The sequence below is a fragment of the Petromyzon marinus genome, chromosome 3 (genome assembly GCF_048934315.1).
Source record: "Petromyzon marinus isolate PM22_M1 ecotype Great Lakes invasive population chromosome 3, UKy_Petmar_22M1.pri1.0, whole genome shotgun sequence".
NCBI classification, from domain to species: domain Eukaryota; kingdom Metazoa; phylum Chordata; class Hyperoartia; order Petromyzontiformes; family Petromyzontidae; genus Petromyzon; species Petromyzon marinus.
Genome location: NC_133669.1, coordinates 25,713,587 through 25,736,517, shown reverse-complemented (window position 1 = coordinate 25,736,517; position 22,931 = coordinate 25,713,587). Strand labels below are relative to the sequence as shown.

Sequence of the window (22,931 nt, the reverse complement as noted above, 5' to 3'; positions counted from 1 at the left end):
TAATACCAATCGCATTTACACTGACCTCTGCTGCTGTAACTTCTTCTAATGCGAAACGAATTCTTTTCAAAACTAGCTTAGCTCTTATCTCAGAAAAAATCAGACTTATACGCACAGAACTAGATCAGTTAGACAAGACACTCTACAAATCACACTTATCATTGACGGCAATAATGTCCACATCGGATTGGGAACATGTAGACAATATGACTGCCTCTTCAGCTGCTACTATGTCGACCAAATGTAAGGAAAACCTGATTTCCAAATTTAACCTCCTCTTCAACAAAAGACCGGACCCACACACCAAAAAGTTAGACGTTAATAAAGTCGTAATTAATCGCAGTAACAGTTCTATTTCCGATGGTCTGAAATCCGTTTTAGCTAAAGGTCTAAACTTTGCAGTCACACCTAAACACATACCAGTTAATGATATAATTGCCCAAGTAGACGTTGCTCTCAGGGGCCTGAGTCACATCGCTGCAGACGTAGCAAGATCTGAAATCGCTGCAACCCTCAAAAACGCTAAGATGCCAGCTAGCAACCTCAGCAAATATGAGCGTTTTGAATTATATAAATTAAAAAAGAGGAATGATATTGTAGTTCTCTCAGCTGACAAAGGCAATGCTACTGTCATCATGGATAAAATAGAATACAACAACAAAATTAAAGAATTACTCGACGATGGTAGTTATACAAAAATAAAAAGAGATCCCACCAACAGCCTCGTCACACAAACCAACAAAATAATTTCTGATTCAACCGCATTAATTGATCAATCTAAACAGTTTTCGTTGAAACCTTCTGCTGCCAGGCCACCAAGATTATACGGCTTACCAAAAATACATAAAGTTGATACACCTCTTCGTCCCATAGTCTCTACTATCAGCTCCCCCACCTACAAACTAGCTCGTTTTTTGTCTGAAATCCTGCGTCCTTTCACTGGAAAGACCACCTCTGCGGTACAAAATTCTACTCACCTGGTATCAACAATCAAGGGTATTTCCCTGTCCCCAGACGACCTGCTTGTCAGTTTTGATGTAGTTTCCTTATTCACCAAGGTTCCTGTACCTGACACCATTGCAATCATTGAAGACTTGGTTCATCAAGGACTAAACACTGAGGTACCCCCCCTGGTGAGACACTGTTTAACCAATACATACTTCACTTGGAATGGAACTTTTTACAAACAAACTGAGGGCACCCCAATGGGCTCCCCCCTTTCTCCAGTTATAGCTAACATTTTCATGGAGAAATTTGAGACTGACGCCATCCAGACTGCCACTCTGCGCCCAACCTTATGGAAGAGGTACGTGGATGACACTTTTGTCATCTGGCCACATGGCCGGCCTGCTCTAGACCAATTCTTCGACCACATCAATTCCATACACCCAGCCATCAGATTTACCATGGAAGTCGAAATAGATGGCAAGATACCTTTTTTGGATGTCCTAATTAAAAAGAGACCTGATGGTTCAATGAGCCACTCTGTCTACAGGAAAGCTACCCATACGGATGCTTATCTGAAACCGGATTCCCACCACCATCCATCACAGAAGAATTCTCTCATCAAGACTCTGTATCATAGAGCCCAATGCATATCCGACCAGGAACACATAAGCAGTGAACTCAAGCACGTACACCAAGCTCTTAGGGCTAATGGTTACTCCGACTATACAATCCGCAAAGCTATCACTCAAACCATGAAGAAGAACCCTCTTGAGGAGCCTTTCAAAACCATCACTTTACCCTACATTGCTGGGATCACAAAAAAGATCTCCAAAATCTTGAATAAACACAAGATCCAGGTCCGTTTCAACACATTACATAAAATCCGTGATCTGGTTCCGTCTGTAAAAGATGTGATTCCGGACATACAATACCCTGGTGTCTACAAACTAAGTTGCCTCTGTGGTAGTAGTTACATTGGAGAAACCAAACGCCATGTCTCGGACCGCATTCGTGAATATAAAGCAGACCTTAAACACGGTAGGACCAACACCTCGGCCGTACCAGATCATTGTTCTAATTTAGTAGGCTCACATGCCATTGACTTTTCCAAGACGGAGGTTCTTTGTAAGCCATCTGGCTTCCATGAGAGATTCGTTCATGAGGCTATCCACATATACAAGAACAGAGACAATTTCAACCGAGAAGATGGATTCCATCTTAGCAATCATTGGAAAGATTTGATAAATCATTTCAGTTCTTGATTGATTGTTCACGCTTACAGTGGCTTTCAGACAGCATACATTATAAAAAATTTCGTCTCCCCCCTCCTCTTTTCAAAAAAATAGATGGACTAGTCCTGGGCAAACTGCCAATCGCTGCGCGTGACGCCAACGTTTTCTTTATAAATAAATAAATGTGCCGTTTTAAAAATAAATTTATGCAAACCGACACACCTGATGATGACCGTTTGAGTTATGGTCGAAACGTCGTGAGAATTTTTTTTTATTGTTTTATATATATTTTGTTATTTTGTTGTTTCTCTTCAACGTGACTTTACCGAAAAAACTAAGAATATCTTTCCAATGATTGCTTAATTTGAAACCATCCTCTCGGTTGAAGTTGTGTCTGTGTTTGTATATCTGGATGGCCTCGTGGACAAATCTCTGATAATAACCGGTAGGTTTGCAGAGTACCTTGGTATCGAAGAAAACAATATCATGATAACCCACAGCGTTGTAACAGTGATCTCTTCGAAACGTCGTGAGAATATTATTGTGTTATTTTATTTTATCAATTTATTATTTTATTCTCATTCTACGTGACTTTACCGAAAGAACCAAAGAAGATGAATCATTGCAGTCACGAAAGCTTTAAATCGAAATTTAACCGCCTCTACGGGGAGGGATTCCACACATCCTTAAGATCATTCAACAGACTTCGGGATAAGAAGGCTCAACTAATCGAGTCTCTCACCTTTCTGAAGAGATGCCGCGACTCTAAGGCTCTTTGTTCCTCTCACACAGCTTAAAAGCCGTGATCTGAACGTGGCTCTCTCACTCCAGCGCTGTCCTACCAGACAGTCTCGCCCCCTTCACCTGATGAAGGCCGCTTGTGTTGTGGCCGAAACGTCGTGAGAATATTATTGTGTTATTTTATTTTATCAATTTATTATTTTATTCTCATTCTACGTGACTTTACCTAAAGAACCAAAGAAGATGTATCTGTACTGTGTTGAATCGGACCTGGATCTTGTGTTTGTTTAGAATTTTGGAAATCTTTTTAGTAACGCCTGCTATGTATGGTAACGTGATGATTTTGATCGGAATGTCATGTGGATGTTTCTGTATGGTGGGAGAAACAGCTTGGCGGATGGTACGGTCAGAGTAACCGTTCATCTTGAGGGCCAGATGTACATGTTTTAATTCATTGGTCAGGTGGTGTTGGTCAGAAATGCAATGAGCCCTATGGTATAACGTTTTGATGAGAGAATTCTTCTGAGTCGGGTGGTGGTGGGAATCAGGTTTCAAGTAAGAGTCTGTGTGGGTGGGCTTCCTGTAAACAGAATGTCCCAAAGAGCCATCAGACCTTCTCTCAAACAGAACATCCAAGAATAGCATCTTGCCATCTTTCTCCACTTCCATGGTGAATTTGAGGGACGTTTGGTTGGTTCGATTAGGGAAGTCGAACTTGTGATGATCTTGTTGGTTTTTATCGTTAGGCTGTTAGTAGAGTCCCTAAAACCCTCCGCTGCAAGACCTCCCAGATTCTATGGTCTTCCCAAGATCCAAAAAGAAGGTACCCCACTACGACCCATCGTGTCCACTATCAACTCCCCTACCTACAAGCTGGCCCATTTTCTGTCAGATACTCTGCTTCCCTTCACTGGCAAGACCACCTCAGCAGTACTTAACTCAACCCAATTTGTTTCTATGGTCAAGGACATTGTACTGTCTCCTGACGATATCCTCGTCAGCTTTGATGTGGTCTCTCTGTTCACCAAGGTCCCAGTACCTGATACCATTACAATAATTGAAGATTTGGTCCAACATGAACTGGACCCCGATGTACCTACGTTGGTTAAGCACTGCCTCACCAACACCTACTTTACTTGGAATGGCACCTTCTACAAACAAAATTAGGGTACCCCTATGGGTTGCCCCTTATCACCAGTGATAGCCAATGTTTTCATGGAGAAATTTGAATCAGACGCCATCCAGACATCCACCCTCAGTCCTTCCCTGTGGAAGAGATATGTGGATGACACTTTCATCATTTGGCCACATGGCCTCCCAGCTTTGAACCTTTTCCTAGACCACATCAATTCCAGACACCCTTCCATCGAATTCACCATGGAAGTGTAGAAAGATGGCAAGCTGCCATTATTGGATGTTCTGTTTGAGAGAAGGTCTGATGGCTCCTTGGGACATTCTGTTTACAGGAAGCCCACCCACACAGACTCCTACTTGAAACCTGATTCCCACCACCACCCAGCCCAAAATAATTCTCTCATCAAAACGTTATTCCGTAGGGCTCATTGCATTTATGACCAACACCACCTGATCAGTGAATTAAAACATGTACATCTGGCCCTCAAGATGAACGGTTACTCTGACCGTACCATCCACCAAGCTGTTTCTCCCACCATACAGAAACAACCACTTGACACTCCGATCAAAATCATCACGTTACCATACATAGCAGGCGTTACTAAAAAGATTTCCAAAACTCTAAACAAACACAAGATCCAGGTCCGGTTCAACACAGTACAGAAAATCCGTGATCTGATCCCATCCGTAAAGGATGTCATTCCTGACTTACAGTACCCCGGTGTTTACAAATTGAGTTGTACCTGCGGTGACTTCTATATCGAGGAGACGAAGCGACATATCTTTGATCGAATTCAAGAGCACAAATCAGATTTGAAACACGGCAGAACAAATTATTCTGCCGTGGCTGATCACTGTTACAACGCTGTGGGTTATCATGATATTGTTTTCTCTGATACCAAGGTACTCAGCAAACCTACTGGTTATTATCAGAGATTTGTCCACGAGGCCATCCAGATATACAAACACAGACACAACTTCAACCGAGAGGATGGTTTCAAATTAAGCAACCATTGGAAAGATGTTATAAATCAAGTCAAACGTTAGCTGCCTTTTAATTGTACAGCAATTTTAAGTGGTGGTATGCCAAACTATAGATGCTTTTTTTCGTTTTCAAAAATGGGGCGTACTCGCCCGCCATCGCCTCACCCCGAACCCCCTGGCAGCATAACAAAAGGGGTTTTACCTGCAATGGTTGGAAGTCCACCACAGCCTTCCCCCCGAACCCCCTGCAGCTTAACAAAAAGGCGGCTTGTCTCAGCCCTCCCACCCACCCACGCCCCTTTCTGACTCCTCCCACCCCCCTTAACCTATATATAAACCCGATCGTCTCAGAGCTGTGTACTTATCACAGATTTTCTGCTGTAACTATTCCACCCGAAGACGGAAGCTTGTGTTGCCTCCGAAACGTCGTGATTTTATTGTTTTCTTTTATTTTGTTTTACCTACATGACTTTACCAAATAAAACCAAAGAGCATGTAGTAATTATTATTGCTCCGATTTCTATTTGTTTCACTGTTTATAATTTTATTTGATTTCATTGCTTTTATCATATTGGTGACCCAGGTCACTCTTGCAAACAAAATTTTACGTAATACTCGCTGATACCAACTTGCAAATAAATGTGGAACTTGAGCAGCTCCCAGTGACATATGAACAAAACATTTGGTATCATGAGAATGCTCGCACCATTTCAGAGAAGCACTCACATGCCTGTTATTTTTTCTTGTTACAGAAATATGATCAAAAGGATAGCAAGTTGCAAGAGCAATGGGCTTTTCAAAAACTGAGTGGGTTCGCCGGCAATGGTTCATTCTCCAATCAGGAGAATGAAAACGGAAAACATTCATCACCGCACTGCCCACACCTGACCGATCGCAGTAAGAACACTTATGTCACATCACTCTCACATCACTCTCACCGTTAACACAGCTGTGCTTTCCAGCGCCTGTTTAGAACGAATGAGCATGGACCATTGACAATGATGTTAAAATTGCAATGTAATTTGGAGAGCAGTGCTCTGGAACCACTCACTTCATGCAAGCTCTTTTGGATTGAATGAATGTGTGAAACATGACTTAATAGTCAGGAGAGTGTATGGTGAGTGTGGTAAGACAAACTCTTTATATTTCTATATTTGGGTCTGAATGTTGCTAAATAAATTGCAATAATTTACAGTAAATGTTTTGAGATAGGAGTTCATAATGGCCACTACAACCTCACAACAAAATTGAATGGCATAAAAAATGCAGTTAACATTGTACGCAGCTGTCATGACCCAGTGACTGATGAGTCTTCTTATGATTCTGCACAAGAGCTAAAAAGCATTGGAACATAGTTGAGTCTACGTTTTTAAAATGATATAATGGACTAAATTCTTGATTTGGACCACAAAGACTATGGCCATGAGGTCAAATGGTTTCAATTAACTAAGTAAGCTGAATTTGAGATGAAGTTACTCATCGTGTTTTCACTGCTGTGTTCCGTATCATGAAGCCAAAGTTGCTACTTTCTTTTAATGTTACATTTCTAGTAAACTAAAATCCAATTACAATATTTAAATGCCCATGTAAGTACTTGAGTACGAGGGACTTTTTCAGAAGCACTGTTTGGCTAACAAATGCATTTCCATTAAAAGTAAAAGGTGATTTCCTGCTCAAATGAGCAGCGAGGTGGTGCTTATCTCATGTTCACAGCCCTGAGTCAGTGGTGGAAATTCCTAATTCCTGTGGCAGGGGCGATTTTACCCACAGAACGACCACCGTTGACATCTCTACAAAGTGATATTCATGTTATCGACAACATAGGGATGATAATGGGCTGAGTAAACCCCGAACTAGCATTGAAACTCACAACCTTCCGATTGTGAGCCGCTCAATCGACCGCTGAGCCACCCGGCCAGTTACATCACGAACATTGCTACCACACCATGAATTGTAATACGCAATGTTGCAGTGACCGGCATGGGGAGGCCTTCATTCATCAGTGGATTGCTAAAGGGCTCTGCATATGCCACATCGCTGAAGCTGATTACACCGCTCATTTACAGAAGGAAACCTGTGAGATGTAGCAGAGGTGTATGTCCGCGTTTGTAACAGGTGACGGGGCTGTCCGGTCGTGTTCGGCTGCTTCCCAGACCACGGGCGTCCTCCTCACAAGGAGCAGTTCAGTGCTGGGCCTCTTGACGCGCAGCCACCGCAGAGGACCGAGGGCGACAGCGGTGGTAAGTCTGGGTTAGCATGAAGCCTTCTTTAACTCAGATCAATTACAGCTCTCCAAAGTAATTTCACCGAAGTGGGAACACCGCTGTCATATCTGGGGTGGAGCACCCAGTTCCTACCTTACTGCACTTGGCAGAATTAAATGCAAAGCAGTCGGGTTGATTGATGATCCAGGACTCATTGATATGCACTCCAGTGCCCTCCTCATCGGTGGTCAGTCACCTCCTTATCACCCTTCTATCGCTACTACCATGGTAATTGTTTTCGTTAATGTAATTGTTGATTCCTCCACCCATGTTGAGCACTCCAGTTTCATCCACACTTTTAGTTTTGAATTAAGTTTAAATTACATTTGTTTAACCAGGTAACAACTAAAATGACCAAGAGAGTCTCATACGCAAGAGTGACCCGGGTCCCCAAAATTACAAATGCAATCACATAAACACAATGAACCAGAGTGAATCAATTCAGACCAAAATAACCAAATGTATTTGGCAGAATCTTTCAGAATTAACAGTCTCACATTCACAGCACACATCTATTTGAAAAAAATAGGAAGCATCACTGTGCTACCCTTATACTGTACATCTAGATTTGAAGCTTTCGTGACTGCAGGAATCCATACTCTTTGGTTGTTTCGGTAAAGTCACATAGGTAGAAAAATTATAGATCAAGACGTTTCGATCACAACACAAGCAATCGTCATCAGGTGGGACAACCACAGAAAGAAAAAATTGCTGAAGTAGGCGAGAGATCTGTCGTGGCACGAGGTTATATAGTAGGCCTCGGCAGTAGGGGGGGGGGGAGAAGGGGGGGGGGGAGAGGAGGCAGGGAAGAAAGTGGACACCACAGCAGCACCCGGGTCACTGGAATAGAGATCGGAGAGAGATGCACACAGAGAGAGAAAGACAGAGAGTCGGAAATAACAGCTGACATAGGCAGGTAGGATGGAAACATAATTATTTTATTGTTTCCTTTCTACGTGACTTTACCGAAAGAACCATGAATATGAATCCCTGCAGTGACGAAAGCTTTAAATCATAATCAGTTAAGATTTTACCTTGTTAATAACGTCGTTCCAATGATTGCTCAGTTTGTACCCATCTTCTCGTTTGAAGGTGTGTCTGTGTTGATATATCTGGATGGCTTCATGAACAAATCTCTGATAATAGCCGGTGGGTTTGCAGAGTACCTTCGTCTTGGAAAAGTCAATTTCGTGTGAGCCCACTGCCTTAAAACAATGATCAGCAACGGCAGAGGTATTGGTCCTACCGTGTTTCAGATCTGCCTTGTGTTCGCGAACGTGGTCTGAGACATGTCGTTTCGTTTCAGCAGTTTTTTTATTGCTGTGGTTGTCCCACCTGATGACGATTGCTTGTGTTGCGTTCAAAACGTCATGATCTATTATTTTTCTACCTACGTGACTTTACCGAAAGAACCAAAGAGTAACCCTTATATATTGTACCGAATAAACACGTGGCAGTTCACCAGCATTGGTTCAAGCAAGCCTGATCCTGGTACTGAATGTCAAAACCAGTCCACAGTTTGTTTGAATTAGACCAATGCCGCTTGAATTAAGCACTCCGAGAAGGCTGTGTGGCTGATGGATAAAAACACTTGAAAAAGTGTGGAGTAACAGAGATGTAAAGGAGGCGCCTTGTCTGCTTATTTATTTTGCCGCAAGACATGCTGCGTGTGGCTGTGTTCCAGGCCAATCTGCTCGACGTGCAGAAGAGATCAAACCGAGTCTCCGCTGTCGTCAAGGGGTTCCTGACGCGCAGGCTCCTGCGCACGGAGAAGGTGCAGCGCCTCGTGAGCGTAATCAAGGTGACTTCTCGTTGCGCTCAGTCTCTCACTCGACGGGTTAGTGGATCGCACGAATTCGTCGCCATCTCCCGTCTGGCCATGGTATGGCAGCACAGCGCCGCAAGTGTGTCAATTTGCACCTATACGGGTTCCTCCCACATGGTATAAACATGTATCAATGGAGTTGGCCAAACATCACAATATAGGACCATTGAGCTTGGGTAATTGCCGCTTCTAGCCGGCTTCCCGCTTGTATGTGGCTTCCCGCTTTGAGGTGCATTTTGCGTGAATGATGCTAAATAAGAATTTTTAGAATGAATCAGTCATGAAATCACATTCCATATTCACAGGCCAGCAAGGCAGTTCCAACAATGGAGCAAGTTTCTTAATTTTCCCCTGCCGCCTCTGTCTACCCAGCAGTATCGATGGGTTCACCACAGTTAGCCAATCGGCAGGTCGCACGTGGTGGGGTAAATTGTGGGCAGTCCCACCTTTTTCAACACATCTGATGAACATGGAGTAGACCAAAATATCCTACAGGGTTCACTCGAGTGGAGGCCCTTCCGCTAGCAGTGCTGGAAGTGAGCTGTTGCAGGGCCGCACTTTTACCTATGGTGGGAGGGGGGGTGGTCAGTCTGTGCTTGGTACAGCCACTGTTGACTTGCCCCACAAAGTGGAACTTATTTTACTGACCCGGTAGGGAGGGATGATGGGGATTGAACTCGCAACCTTCCGATAGGGAGCCACTCACTCCACCGCTGAGCCACCTGGCCACACTAGGGACACTGTGTATATTCCCTGCAAATAGTGCTTGTTGCATATCAATAAAGCTAATACAAACACAAATTACAGCTCTAGTAAGGCAACATGAAATGTAAAACCACATTATCTTTTTATATTGTTCTTTTTTTAATTGCATTCCATTTCATACTGTTTCTGACAATGAAACACAGGAACGTGTGGTTGTCATTTTTCTATCTCATTCTTTTGCACGCAGGACACCAGACAGCTGGCACTGTCTATTCAGGGAGACTTGAGTACAAAGTGTCTGGGACCGAGTGACTCGGCATTCCGCACAAGACTCTTAAAACAGGTAAAGGCCACCACAACACTTGTGTGCTGCACTGGGTACGCGTGAGTCTCACGTGTTCATCAATTAGGGTCGCCACCTTTTCCACAGACAAAATCACGATTTTCAATCTAATTAGTGCAGCTGTTAATTGTGTGCAGATAAATAGAATGTTGATCAATGTCCTCTACCATATTGATGTAACAGTGTTTGTCAGCAACCTTTATGTTCAGTATTTAAATGCTAATAAATTCACCCAGCACAGAAGATCAGGCCAAGTTACAGATGTATATCCTCTGAAAGGGGTCTCCAGAGCTCCCATTAGTGAACATCCTACTGCCAGTGGTGCTGAGCAAATAATTGCATTAGTGCACCATTACCGAACCCCGGCAGGGAATATTCATAAAATATAAAGGACACCCATCGTCGTTTCGATAGGCAGCAAGTCGCAAAGGGATTTGAATTGTTAGAACAGGGACCAACATGTTACATGTTTCCATTTACACTTCATAGCTTGGTATCCTGTAGTTAATACAGCAAAGCAATATTGAACATTTTTATATTGCATATCCGAGTACATAGTGTTCTCAATAGATATTATACACATGTCATATTTGGAATATTCCAAGTGACCCTGTCATTTACAATGTGGCATTATACACTTTGCGTGCTCGTTGGTGGTTGTATTCACTATGTTAATCTTCTTTCACACCGTACGTAGCCAACCGTGCCAATCGGAGGTGCTGGGGTAGGACTGTTGCATACTGACGGTGCACAGTGAATAGTATAACATTCTTCTATCACGAACACAAAGCACACTCAATGTCAGTAAAAAAAAACATCTGTTAACAATACAGGTGTAAACAATAACAGTTTTGTAAGGATATTGAATTTAAGTTGCTGATCTTAGGAAATATGGTGTGACTTTATGCAAATTATATGTTTTGTTTTAGATTCAAGGAGCTTTGGATGAGATTCACAACATTTTCTTTGTGCTCTCACCGGGACAAAGAATGGCCATTCTGAAAACAGACGAAGAAGTGCGGCAAGCAAAGGGATTACGGACAACGGTAAATACAATGCAGCACGCATTAAGAAGCGAGAATCACAAATATAACACATTCATCTTCTTTGGTTCTTTCGGTAAAGTCACGTATAATGAGAATAAAATAATAAATTGATAAAATAAAATAACACAATAATATTCTCGGGACGTTTCGGCCACAACACAAGCGGCCTTCATCAGGTGAAGGGGCGAGACTGTCTGGTAGGACAGCGCTGGAGTGAAAGAGCCACGTTCAGATCACGGCCTTTAAGCTGTGTGAGAGGAACAAAGCGCCCTCAAGGCCGTGATCTAAACGTGGCTCTTTCACTCCAGCGCTGTCCTACCAGACAGTCTCGCCCCTTCACCTGATGAAGGCCGCTTGTGTTGTGGCCGAAACGTCGTGAGAATATTATTGTGTTATTTTATTTTATCAATTTTTTATTTTCATTCTACGTGACTTTACCGAAAGAACCAAAGAAGATGAATCATTGCAGTCACGAAAGCTTTAAATCTAAATATAACACATTCCTACTGCTGCTCTTACTGTGTTGAGTTTTGCGATGTGTAACTGGTTTCTACACGTGCTTGTGATTTTGCTTTTTAGGAAAAAGGGATGGTCACACATGGAACCAAGTCTGTGTCAAGCCGACCTCTGAAACTGAAGCTACACCATACGTAATGGGATTTCCCATTTCCCATATGTGCCATCGAGTTAATTAACCTTAAATAATCTTAGATCAATTGCATATTTTTATTTTCGTGAATTTTTAGGACACTTTTTAACATGGAATACACCTTCCCCTTGCTCTGCACGGGTTCTTTCAGCACGAATTCGCAGGTACTTGGTCTTTTTTTTATGACCAAAAATTCGCAAAGCACGCACAACCGCATGGGGTTGAGGAGCGGGGTTCGCACACCGCGCTGTCCCACACTCTGCATGCAATTCACGCTCCTCTCCACGTGGATTCTGAGCAGCTGCGTGCTGTTTTGGCTGTGGAACAGGGAGCCGTTGAGTTCGGAAAAACAACGCCACACGCTCCCGTACCCAACGATGGACCATGGAGGACTGCCTCACTTCTCCCCTCCTTTATCCTGAAAAGTTTCAGTTGATAAAAAATTATGCCTGAACAAGATTTGTAGTGCAGTCTGCTCTCGTCACTGGCATACTTTTTTTTGGCTTTTTGAACATATTTAAGTGAGAGAGATCAGTGCAACAAAATATTTTGCCGAAACGCTTTGAAGATGATGGAGGAAATGAAGCAGCCCTCTGCAGTCCATTGTTGAGTACGGGAGGAGTACACAACTCCTGTATAGATTCATGTTATTTTACGTTGCATAATTATGCGGTATTTCATTCCTTGTTTGAATTTTGTACGTACATTAGTGAGTTACAAGTGAGAGCATGGAATCTTGGAGGGGTCTGGAACATAACACCTTGGCCACTACTCTGTAAAACTGGGTTCACTGCACTGCATTGCTCTGCATGGACTTTTGCTCGGAACGCATCCCTCGTGCAGAGTGCGGGTTACGTGTGTTAAAATGACACAAGCTTATAGTTACCATAGACACCTGCGGAAATAATTTTGCATAAAGGTCAATTGTCAGCTATTTATCACTATTACTAACAACATGTATTGAAAAGGGCAACATGTTTTTTTTTATTATTATTTCGGTCTTTCGGTAAAGTCATGTAGATAGAACAATAAAATAATAAAAATGAAACGTCGTGATACTTTTTATTCACTTTATTTTCATTTTTATTATTTTATTGTTCTATCTACGTAAATTTACCGAAAGACCCAAAGAATATGAATTCCTGCAGTCACGAAAGCTTTAAGTCAAGATGAGTTTTTTTTTGTTTGTACTGTATTAATTTTTTGCGGATAATTTAGTAACAGTCATATTTTGAAGCCAGCATAACATTACAAACTATAATCATATAACTGCAGCTGGAATAAACAAAACGTTTCACGCTAAGAACATGTAGTCAGGAAGTGGCCAACTATAATCCAGCGTTGTGGAGGCAGTGAGGGTTGGTGGAGCACACGAAGGTTGTGAAACTCCCTTTCCATGGGTGTCGAAAACCCATAACCCTGGCTTGCCAGAAGGCAGGACAGAAAAATGTGGACCCCACCTATTCCGTCTGTATGGGATAGAGTGTTGCCCACTTGCACGTGTATGTTTTCTCCGGGTGCTGCGGTTATATTCCACATATGTAAACACTTCTAGATTTAAAGCTTTCATGACTGCTAGGATCCATACTCTTTGGTTCTATTGGGTAAAGTCACGTAGGTGAAAATAAAATAACAAAAAATCACGACGTTTCGGCCACAACACAAGCGGCCTTCATCAGGTGAAGGGACGAGACTGTCTGGAGGACAGCGCTGGAGTGAGAAAAGCCACGCTTAGATCACGACCTTTAAGCTGTGTGAGAAGAAAACAAAGCGCCTTGACAAAGGAATTAGCATATAATTTAGCATTGAAATGGCTCATTGAAATAGCTAAGTTAAAGTATACACATCCGCAGAGGCACCCCTTGACAAAGGAATTAGCATAGAATTTAGCATTGAAATAGCTGAGTGATTAGCTTGTAACTGGTCACAGAAATAGCTATGTTAAAGTCAGAGCATATACATTCACCGAGGCACCTAGTACAAATCAAAAAGGAGAATTTAGCGAAACACAACCATGCTCAGACCGCGGACCTTTAAACTGTGTGCGAGCAAACACGGTGTCCTGACAAAGAAATTAGCATAAAAATTAGCATTTGATTGGCCGATTTTAGAAAAGAGGTGGTGTACGTGCTGGTGGACTTGCCATTTGGCGCAGGGGGGGGAGGGGGAGTTTAAATATAGATCGTGTGAAAAGGGAATTTATAAGAGCTGCGAAAGTTTGGGGTACCACTACTTGAAAAATATACTGTACCATTGAAATTAGTTTAATGTTTAGTTCGATTTAGAACATCTTTCCAATGGTTGCTTAATTTGGTTGTACTAGGTGCCTCGGTGAATGTATATGCTCTGACTTTAACATAGCTATTTCTGTGACCAGTTACAAGCTAATCACTCAGCTATTTCAATGCTAAATTCTATGCTAATTCCTTTGTCAAGGGGTGCCTCTGCGGATGTGTATACTTTAACTTAGCTATTTCAATGAGCCATTTCAATGCTAAATTATATGCTAATTCCTTTGTCAAGGCACTTTGTTTTCTTCTCACACAGCTTAAAAGTCGTGATCTAAGCGTGGCTTTTCTCACTCCAGCGCTGTCCTCCAGACAGTCTCGTCCCTTCACCTGATGAAGGCCGCTTGTGTTGTGGCCGAAACGTCGTGATTTTTTGTTATTTTATTTTCACCTACGTGACTTTACCCAATAGAACCAAAGAGTATATGTAAACACTCATTGATTGGCTAAAAACACCTGAACAGGGCCACAAAGCTTGGGGAAATGGTGGTGCCGGCTCTCTGTGGCTCCTCGCGCCTATGTGAGTCTGTTGTTCTCTCTGAGAGTGAGTAAATAATGTGCATCGCGTTAGAACTTCAAATTGTACACTGTGTAATGATTTTATGTGAAGGAATGACACAAATGCACACGTTTTCTCATTTTAAAAGGTTCATTTTAAAATATCACTGTCCTAGTCACAAAAGCAAAGTTTGTGGGGAATAATACCTATTTTCTGTAATTTTGAGGCATATGCAATTAGAAAATAACACTACCCAGGATTTTTTTGTTTGTTACAGTGTTATCTTTATTATGATGACCCCTGCTGGCCAATGCCGTTCATAACACTCCAGATGACAGCGATGTTAATGTCTGATGCAATATTATTTGCACAGATCACATTAAAAAGAGGGTACAGGTGTGTATACATTTTTGAATTGTCTTTAAACAATTTTAAAATAACGCTTTTGAAACTGATTTCTTTATGTTCAGTATAATTACTTAGCAAATTGTATTATGGCTTTCTCTATCGACTAGCACGTTATTTAACGTTTAACACAATTATTGCAAGACTTTAAGCGACAAGAATGATGCCGATATATTTAACGTGTATGTATTGTACATTAAGCAATTTGCATTGTAGCGTGCATTGTTAGCTGACAAGTTTAGCAATTTTAAAATCGGAACAGCATTTATATTGTATGGATCTTACAAAGTAAATTCCTTTCTCAAATGTGTTTCTCCGCCGTGTTGTACCTGTCAGACATGAAGACAAGAATGTTCATGAAATGTCACACAAGCTCGTTCATATTCCCGATTGCTTTTCGCATCATCTCGACTCAGCTCATCACCCTTTCGGGGTGTATAAAATTAGTACCACTTCGTGGGGAGGTCGACAGCGGTTGTCCTATACAAGTTTAAAAAAATATATATTTACTGTATACACCACAGTCAAGTCTATCCTGTATTTAATCTAGAATTGAAGTTTTCTGTATTTGTTTATGTATTTGCCCGTGGCTTCTAGCTTCACTCAAATATACATCCCTTTTTCTTCTTTGGTTCTTTCGGTAAAGTCACGTAGAATGAGAATAAAATAATAAATTGATAAAATAAAATAACACAATAATATTCTCATTGCAGTCACGAAAGCTTTCAATCGAAATTTAACCGCCTCTACGGGGAGGGATTCCACACATCCTAAGTGAGAATATTATTGTGTTATTTTATTTTATCAATTTATTATTTTATTCTCATTCTACGTGACTTTACCGAAAAGAACCAAAGAAGATGAATCATTGAATCACGAAAGCTTTAAATCGAAAAATACATCCCTTTGCCAAGACACTATTGGAAGAAGGCTTCCTTGTGCATCCGCCACAGGGATGTTGCATTTCGAGCTCTTGGCTCAGGGCTGCAAAGTGAAGATGAGCACCGTGGTAGGGGAAATGTCTCTGGCTGACATCACGAGAGGTCATCGGATCTCCACTGGACGACAGCTGACAGTTTCTATAACCAGAGTCGATTCGGTCATCAGTCAACGTGCATCGATCCCATACGATTTGCATGAATCGAAATGTTTATGCCCAGAGAATCGATGTTCTTGCAACTTGCGGTGTGATGCGTGGATCGAGAGCGGCAAATCGATTTGGAAATTATCGCAGTCAGAGGTCACGACCCCACGACTCCATCGTCCCGTGTGCGTGCAGCCAGATTGGTGCGTAAACGCGGCTTAATTGATATGCAAGCCGATTAGGACTAATTAACACGCTCGTCTTAGTATATCTACACGTTTCAGCTTAGCACCGTTTATACGTTCAGATCGCCACGCTTCCCCCGTCCCAGCTGACCTAGTTTCCTCTCCGGGAAAAAGCTGCGCTCACTCTGCGTGGCTAGCTAGGCCGCGAGGGGTCTGGCTGGCGGAGGGGAGCGTCCGCTGACCCATAGGCGCGAAGCCGCGTGTTGACTTGGGCAGGCCGAGCGAGCACGGTGCGAGCCAGCGGTTCCCGTGTGGGGAGTGAATTTGAGGTTCGGGATACAAGCGTCTGGGGACGGGGTAACTTGCTTAATATGTCTCATTCGATGTCACGGATTTTCAATGACTGGAGTTTTGAGGTTTGAGTGAGTTTGGGGCTCGGGGCTATCCGCTCGGCACGCGTTCGGTCTGCAATTTGAGTCGGTGGCAGTACCACTTCGTGGTCCCTTCTAACGGGGTGGGGGGGAGGAGGGGGTGAGTGAGATTTCACTTCTCCGGGTGAGTTTTGAGTCTCCGCGGAGTCGGCATGAGCGTGTCACGCGTCGAGGTGCTGGGCCTTTATCGCCGCGTGTTCCGCCTGGCGCGGGGGTGGCGATTGCAAGGCGCCGAGCCCTCGGAATCGCTCGCGGAGGCCGAGTACATCCGCGCCGAGGCACGTGCGCTCTTCCGCAAGAACAAGGATGTGGGTTTCGCGCACTGCCTACCCGAATGTGTGCGCCGCTCCGTCGAGTTGAAACATGAATCCCTCGTTTTGATTGACGATCCAGCGTTGACCTTGTTCGCGCCAAGATACTCGCTATCGCGTTCGCTCACCTGCTCATCACTGCTCGTATATCGTTACTACTCTCTCCGTGAACTGAACCTCGTTGGTTACTTCTCTCTTGTTGAGGACCCTAGTCTGGTCTACCACCACACTGCAGGTCACAGCGACACTCGCCCGCTCAACCACTCGTACGATACTGCAGCGGACACGTTCTACTTCTTCCCTCGGACTGCTCAGCGTTTTCATTGCCTCCCAGCGGCTGTTTTCCACACGTCGGCTTTCGCGACCAATATAGAGGGCACAGTTTATATTACAGGGTGTTGTTTCGTCTTCAACAGCTGGTGGAGCCGGAGAAAATCAAGTTCTGCATTGAGGAATGCGAAACAAGAATAGAACTCGGTAAGAAGTGCATGAAAATATTTGCAAAAGCCAAACAAAGATTTGAATATCATATTTAATGTTTTGGAATACTCTAGTTATCTTCAGTTTGAGAAACGCAAATGAGGTTATTTGTTTCACTTGGTTGTTAAATGCTCATGATGTGATTATATATGTATATGACAGCAGGAAGTGTTAACGTCTGTTGTCTCCCAACAGCACTTCATTACAAGATACCTTACCCAAGACCTGTAAGTTACTTTGTTATTTAGATGTCGATATCTTATGTTTACACTTTGTATGACCAGTTTTCAAGAGCATGTCAACATAAAGCTCGGCTGTAATACAAATTGGTATAATGATATGCTCATGGCAGGAATGCATTACTACTAATTTATTTTGAGACCTATCTAACTTCATTATTCCTGTGTTAACTCTGGCAGAATGCGTTTGTAGACAAGTATTAACCAACGCTTATGTCATAACTTGACTAATTTGTATATTTTAGATCTGATTGTATGTGGTCAATGGTAGCAACTACTTTATTATACCCTGCTTGTTTGCATCGTTGGTTAATCTGTAATGTTTTTATACCGTTCCTAATAAAATGTGTATGTACATACAATAATAGGATAAAAAGGATGTAGTTTATAGAATAATGAGATTGCTTGGGTAGGCCTTAATCTAGTAGCAGATTTATCATAACTGATGATATTATGGAAAGTAACACCTGGTAGTATGTTGTAATGTAGGCAATAAACTTAGTTACTTTTTTCCTACAAATATCACTGCACTGCTGTCTATCCTGAATCTCTACAAAGCTCTCATACTTTCAGGTGTTAATTTTCCCCAGTCTCCCGTCTCCCACCTGGGTGTACCAATCCAGCTTTGGGCATCAGCAGTAGAGTGAGCAGCTCGGAATCAAAAGGTTGCGAGTTAAAATCCTATTTGGGGGGGTTTACTCAGCCCATCATTTGTCTGGGTTCGATAAGATGGCTACCACTCTTTGGGAAAGTAAACAGCAGTTGTCTTATGGAAAGACCTGCTTCTGCCATTAGGAATAAGAAATTTCCACCACTGGCTCAGGGCTATATTCTTAGTTCTTTCGGTAAAGTCAAAAGAACTAAGAATATGCATTACTGCAGTCACGAAAGCTTTAAATCAAAATTTGGCTCAGGGCTACTAACAGATTAGTACCACCTCAATGTTCATTTGAACAGGAAATTACTTTGCCTTTTTCTCTATACATGCGCTTTCATTTACTCCTGGCTTTCCATGCTGGCGAACTTGCAGATGAACCTCCCTCCCATGGGACTTGCTGGAAAGCAGGGGCGGCACCTGAAGACTCAGGAGCGTCTCCGCAAACAGGCCAAGCCCATCTACCTGCAGTCACATGACGAGACGTGAACAATTGGTATAGCCCCCCATGCACGGCCATGTGGCATGTAAAGACCAGTCTGTAATTCTCATGCATTGTACATTAAAATATCTGATTTAATCAGTAATGCTGCTATAGTGTATTTTTGGGTATGGCGATATAAGACCCTCTGCCATCCAACATAGCGAATTACATTATCATGTCTCGTGTACAAGTGTTTAATGTTATTATTTGTTTCATTACACTGGTAGGTTGAACAATTTCAAGTTCAATTTTAGTGATGAATTACAAATTTTCACTTGAAACTATGTCACGCATCTGCAGGACAAAATCAAGGAAGTCAGAATACAACTTTAAACATTTATTTAAACAATGTTGGAATGTGTATTATTCCTGAACTCGTCTATTTTTTACATGCATGTAAGATGCCTTAATTTATTTACATTTACTATGGTTGCAGTTATATTAAATTTACATTAACGCAATTGTCAAAGGACCTGGCAGCTTCGGGTAAAGCTTTAGTTGTGGTTCATAGCATTGGAATGAATATTCCCTCCAGTATAACTGGTTGTATTCTTGTTTTAACTGCATAAACTAGAACATAATATTTTACAACTCCTTGTACCTCATGAGTAAATACAAGACTGTTGACTGATTTAACTTAATCTGTATTATATTACACGCTGTGAGCTGGTGCTTAATTTTTCACTGCATTCGTGTTATTCCCCTTTTTTTATGAGGGATGCCAGTAATGTCATGCATTTTAGCAATGGTATATATTTTGTGGTATAGAATCACACTAAACGAAGCAACTAGAAAACAAGTTGTTGGCATTTTCGCACAATACGTCTGAGATGGATTTTGTGAAATGCCAGCATGAGAACTGGAAATGTTGCAGGTTATTGTATCTATTGTACGATAATATATACCATGGTCTGTCCTGCTAACGTCCCTTCAATTATAAAGTTATTTAGTGTAACCAGGTGAGAATTCAAGAGACCAGGATCATATTATTTGCAAGACTAAACATTCTTGACTCAAAGCTTACGTGACCTGCAGGAATTCATATTCTTTGGGTCTTTCGGTAAAGCCACGTAGATAGAAAAATAATAAAAATATCACGACGTTTCGATCGCAACACAAGCAATCGTCATCAGATGAAAACAAATATAGCGGGAGAGCTGCTGAAGCAGGATGTTATATAGGTTTGAGATGGGTTTAGCCCAAGCGTAAGTGGGCAGGGCTAGAGATAGAATTTGCATGTAAATGTAAGATCGGAGAGCTGATATACCTCCACAACCATGCAGCTGTGGAGGTTGCCATTGTATTGTGAGAGATGAGCATGTCAATGTAAGCGAACCACCGCAATGGTGGCTGTGCTAGTGAGACATTTAGCTTGTATGTAACTCAGAGAGTCGGAAATAACTGTGAATATCGGCATGTAGGATGGAAATATCACAGCCAGTTATGACTTAAACTGGTTAATAACGTCCTTCCAATGATTGCTCAGTTTGTACCCATCTTCTCGGTGAAAATTGTGTTTATATATCTGGATGGCTTCATGAACGAATCTTTGTTGATAGCCAGTGGGTTTGCAGAGTACCTTCGTCTTGGAAAAATATATTTAGTGTATGCCCACAGCGTTAAAACAATGATCAGCCACGGCTGATGTATTGGTCCTCCCGTGTTTCAGATCTGCCTTATGTTCACGAACACGGTCCGAGACATGTCGCTTGGTTTCCCCAATGTAACTGCTGCCGCAGACACAGCTTAGTTTTATGTAATGTGTTGAATCGAACCTGGATCTTGTGTTTGCTCATGATTTTGGAAATATTTTTGGTAACCCCTGCTATCTATTGCAAGGTGATGGTTTTGATTGGGTCCTCAGATGGTTCTTTCCCAACGGTTGGGGTGATGGCTTTACGGATTGTGTAGTCCGAATAACCATTCATCTTGAGGGCTTGGTGTAGATATATCAACAGACACAATTTCAACCGAGGTGGGTACAAACTGAGCAATCATTGGAAGGACGTTATTAACCAGTTTAAGTCATAAGTGGCTGTGATGTTTCCATCCTACCTCTCGATGTTAGCAGTTATTTCCGACTCTCTGAGTTACATGCACGCTAAATGTCTCACTAACACAGCCACCGTTGCTCCTTGTCCTCGAGTTGGCGATGTCCCTCGGCTTTTAACGAGCTGGATGTCTCACTAGCATAGCCACCGTTGCGGTGGTTCGCTTACGTTGACATGCTAATCTCTCACAATCACAATTGCCACTTCCACAGCTGCGTCGTCGTAGAGGTATATCAGCTCTCCGATCCTACATTTACATGCAAATTCGATCTCTAGCCTTGCCCAATTACCCTTGGGCTAAACCCATCTCAAACCTATATGACATCCTGCTTCAGCAGCTCTCCCGATATATTTTTTTCACCGGATGACGATTGCTTGTGTTGCGATTGAAACGTGATATTTGTTTTATGTTTATATCTTCGTAGCTTTATTGAATGACCCAACGAATAGATTAAACATTATTCGGTGATGCTGTGTTGGAAGTGGTGCACAATCACAATGACCAAAAAACAATTCGTGCATTTCCCCTTCAGTATAATTTTAGTTATGGCAAGGGGTTTCCTGCATCGAATCGTGGCCATGAATCATAACACCCACGATTATCATGCAGTGTAGTTGGTGATGCAATGGCAGAGATCGGATAGAAACATTGACATTACAGTAATCGCAATGGATGGAACACGAGCTAAAAATTGCAAAGAAGCATGGGACGATATCCTGAGAATTATACCGAGAGAGAAGGACCGCATGGTTGAGAGGACACACAAATTATTGATAATAATAAGAGACGATGGCTCTGGTGGAGACTAATGCTGAGTAGGCAGCCAAAAGAGGGGGACGAGTGAGCCCTGGAGGGCGCCGTGTTCAATTGCTCCATGGAGAGCGGCACACGTCACCACAGATAGTCACGGTTAGGGGAAGTCTTTTTTACAGTCAACGGTGGAAAAAACTAGATCTTTTTTGCAAATTTTATCGGGTTATTGGTTTTATAAAAAAAAAAACCGATGCTGTCGAAAAAAAAACATGGTTTTTAATCCGGCAAGTCAAGTTGTCAATCGGCGCCAGTCATCGAATTCGCTGTCCTCTTCGATCATCTCAACCGCTCCGTCGAAGAAGGCGGGAATGTTGCTTTTGACGAAGACGACGAGCTTCTCCACCGACTTCACGCTCAGGCTGTGCCTCGGCTTGGAGTGAATGAAGGCCATGGTGGAGAATTTCCTCTCGGATGCGGCACTGGACGTGGCAATGCTGGACAGCTTGACGGCGATCTTTTGCAGCCCAGGCCACTCACTGCCATCGGCGTCTTGCAACCATTGACCATCATCTTGTAGCGGAATGTGTGGTTTGTCTTCTCCTTGCTGGGGTCTATAATTATAGCCATTAACAGGCAATAAAACCGAATAAAACCGGATTTTGGGCCATCTGAGATTGTTTTTTTTTTATTAAAACCATGAAAAACCCGATGCTGCCAGCCTTGTTAACAGTGGATACTGGCCAACGATTTTTTTAACATACATTGTGAATTTACATACTTTTGCAAAAATTACCTAAGTGCATTGCAAAACTTTATTTGCAGAAGTATTCATGCAATATTAATTTTGTGCACCGTTCAAGTTCTGTTTTGTTTTTGACAATTGATTTATTGTACCTTTTTCATTTTGATGACCCCAGGTCACTTGCAAATGAGACGATCGGTCGCGTCTTGTGTTCTCGTCGAGTTAAAATAAAATCAACTTGGCCCTGACTCCTGTTGGACGTCAGACAGCGCAGACGGCAGCGCCCGTTACTGAACTCGAGACGTCGCTCACACGCGGTGCTGACATCACTGTTGTTGCCAAGTCCCTATTACCGGAAGTACGTCACGCGGCGCTGTCACTCGCGGTGGGGGGGGGTAGGGGCGACCCCGCACTAGTTTGGCAGCGAGGTGGTGGGGAGGGGCGCGGACGTC

General features: G+C 42.6%; 2 protein-coding genes across 3 annotated transcripts in view; both read left to right on the top strand.

The window, feature by feature from the left end:
- The window catches only part of LOC116957996 (uncharacterized), a 32,915-nt gene extending 17,546 nt beyond the window's left edge, over window positions 1–15,369 (top strand). For both annotated transcript variants that reach the window (XM_076053511.1, XM_076053507.1), the window contains exons 4-9: window positions 5,792–5,936; window positions 7,155–7,279; window positions 8,988–9,104; window positions 10,081–10,176; window positions 11,106–11,222; window positions 11,802–15,369. In XM_076053511.1, coding sequence (XP_075909626.1) covers window positions 5,792–5,936; window positions 7,155–7,279; window positions 8,988–9,104; window positions 10,081–10,176; window positions 11,106–11,222; window positions 11,802–11,876 — 675 coding nt within the window. In that variant the 3' untranslated portion in view covers window positions 11,877–15,369. The remainder of the gene's footprint in view (window positions 1–5,791; window positions 5,937–7,154; window positions 7,280–8,987; window positions 9,105–10,080; window positions 10,177–11,105; window positions 11,223–11,801) is intronic.
- Window positions 15,370–16,221: 852 nt separating this feature from the next.
- LYRM1 (LYR motif containing 1) lies at window positions 16,222–22,727 on the top strand. The gene is made up of 4 exons (XM_032980511.2): window positions 16,222–17,071; window positions 17,491–17,551; window positions 17,750–17,781; window positions 18,824–22,727. Exons 1-4 carry the CDS (start codon window positions 16,916–16,918, stop codon window positions 18,935–18,937), a joined length of 363 nt encoding a protein of 120 aa, XP_032836402.1. The 5' UTR covers window positions 16,222–16,915; the 3' UTR covers window positions 18,938–22,727.
- Window positions 22,728–22,931: the final 204 nt, after the last annotated feature.

Coding starts and splice junctions, on each gene's coding strand:
- LYRM1 (XM_032980511.2), top strand. CDS start 16,916: ATGAGCGTGTCACGCGTCGAGGTGCTGGGCCTTTATCGCCGCGTGTTC. Junction 17,552..17,749: donor CGAAACAAGAATAGAACTCG/GTAAGAAGTGCA, acceptor GTCTCCCAACAG/CACTTCATTACAAGATACCT. Junction 17,782..18,823: donor AGATACCTTACCCAAGACCT/GTAAGTTACTTT, acceptor GCGAACTTGCAG/ATGAACCTCCCTCCCATGGG.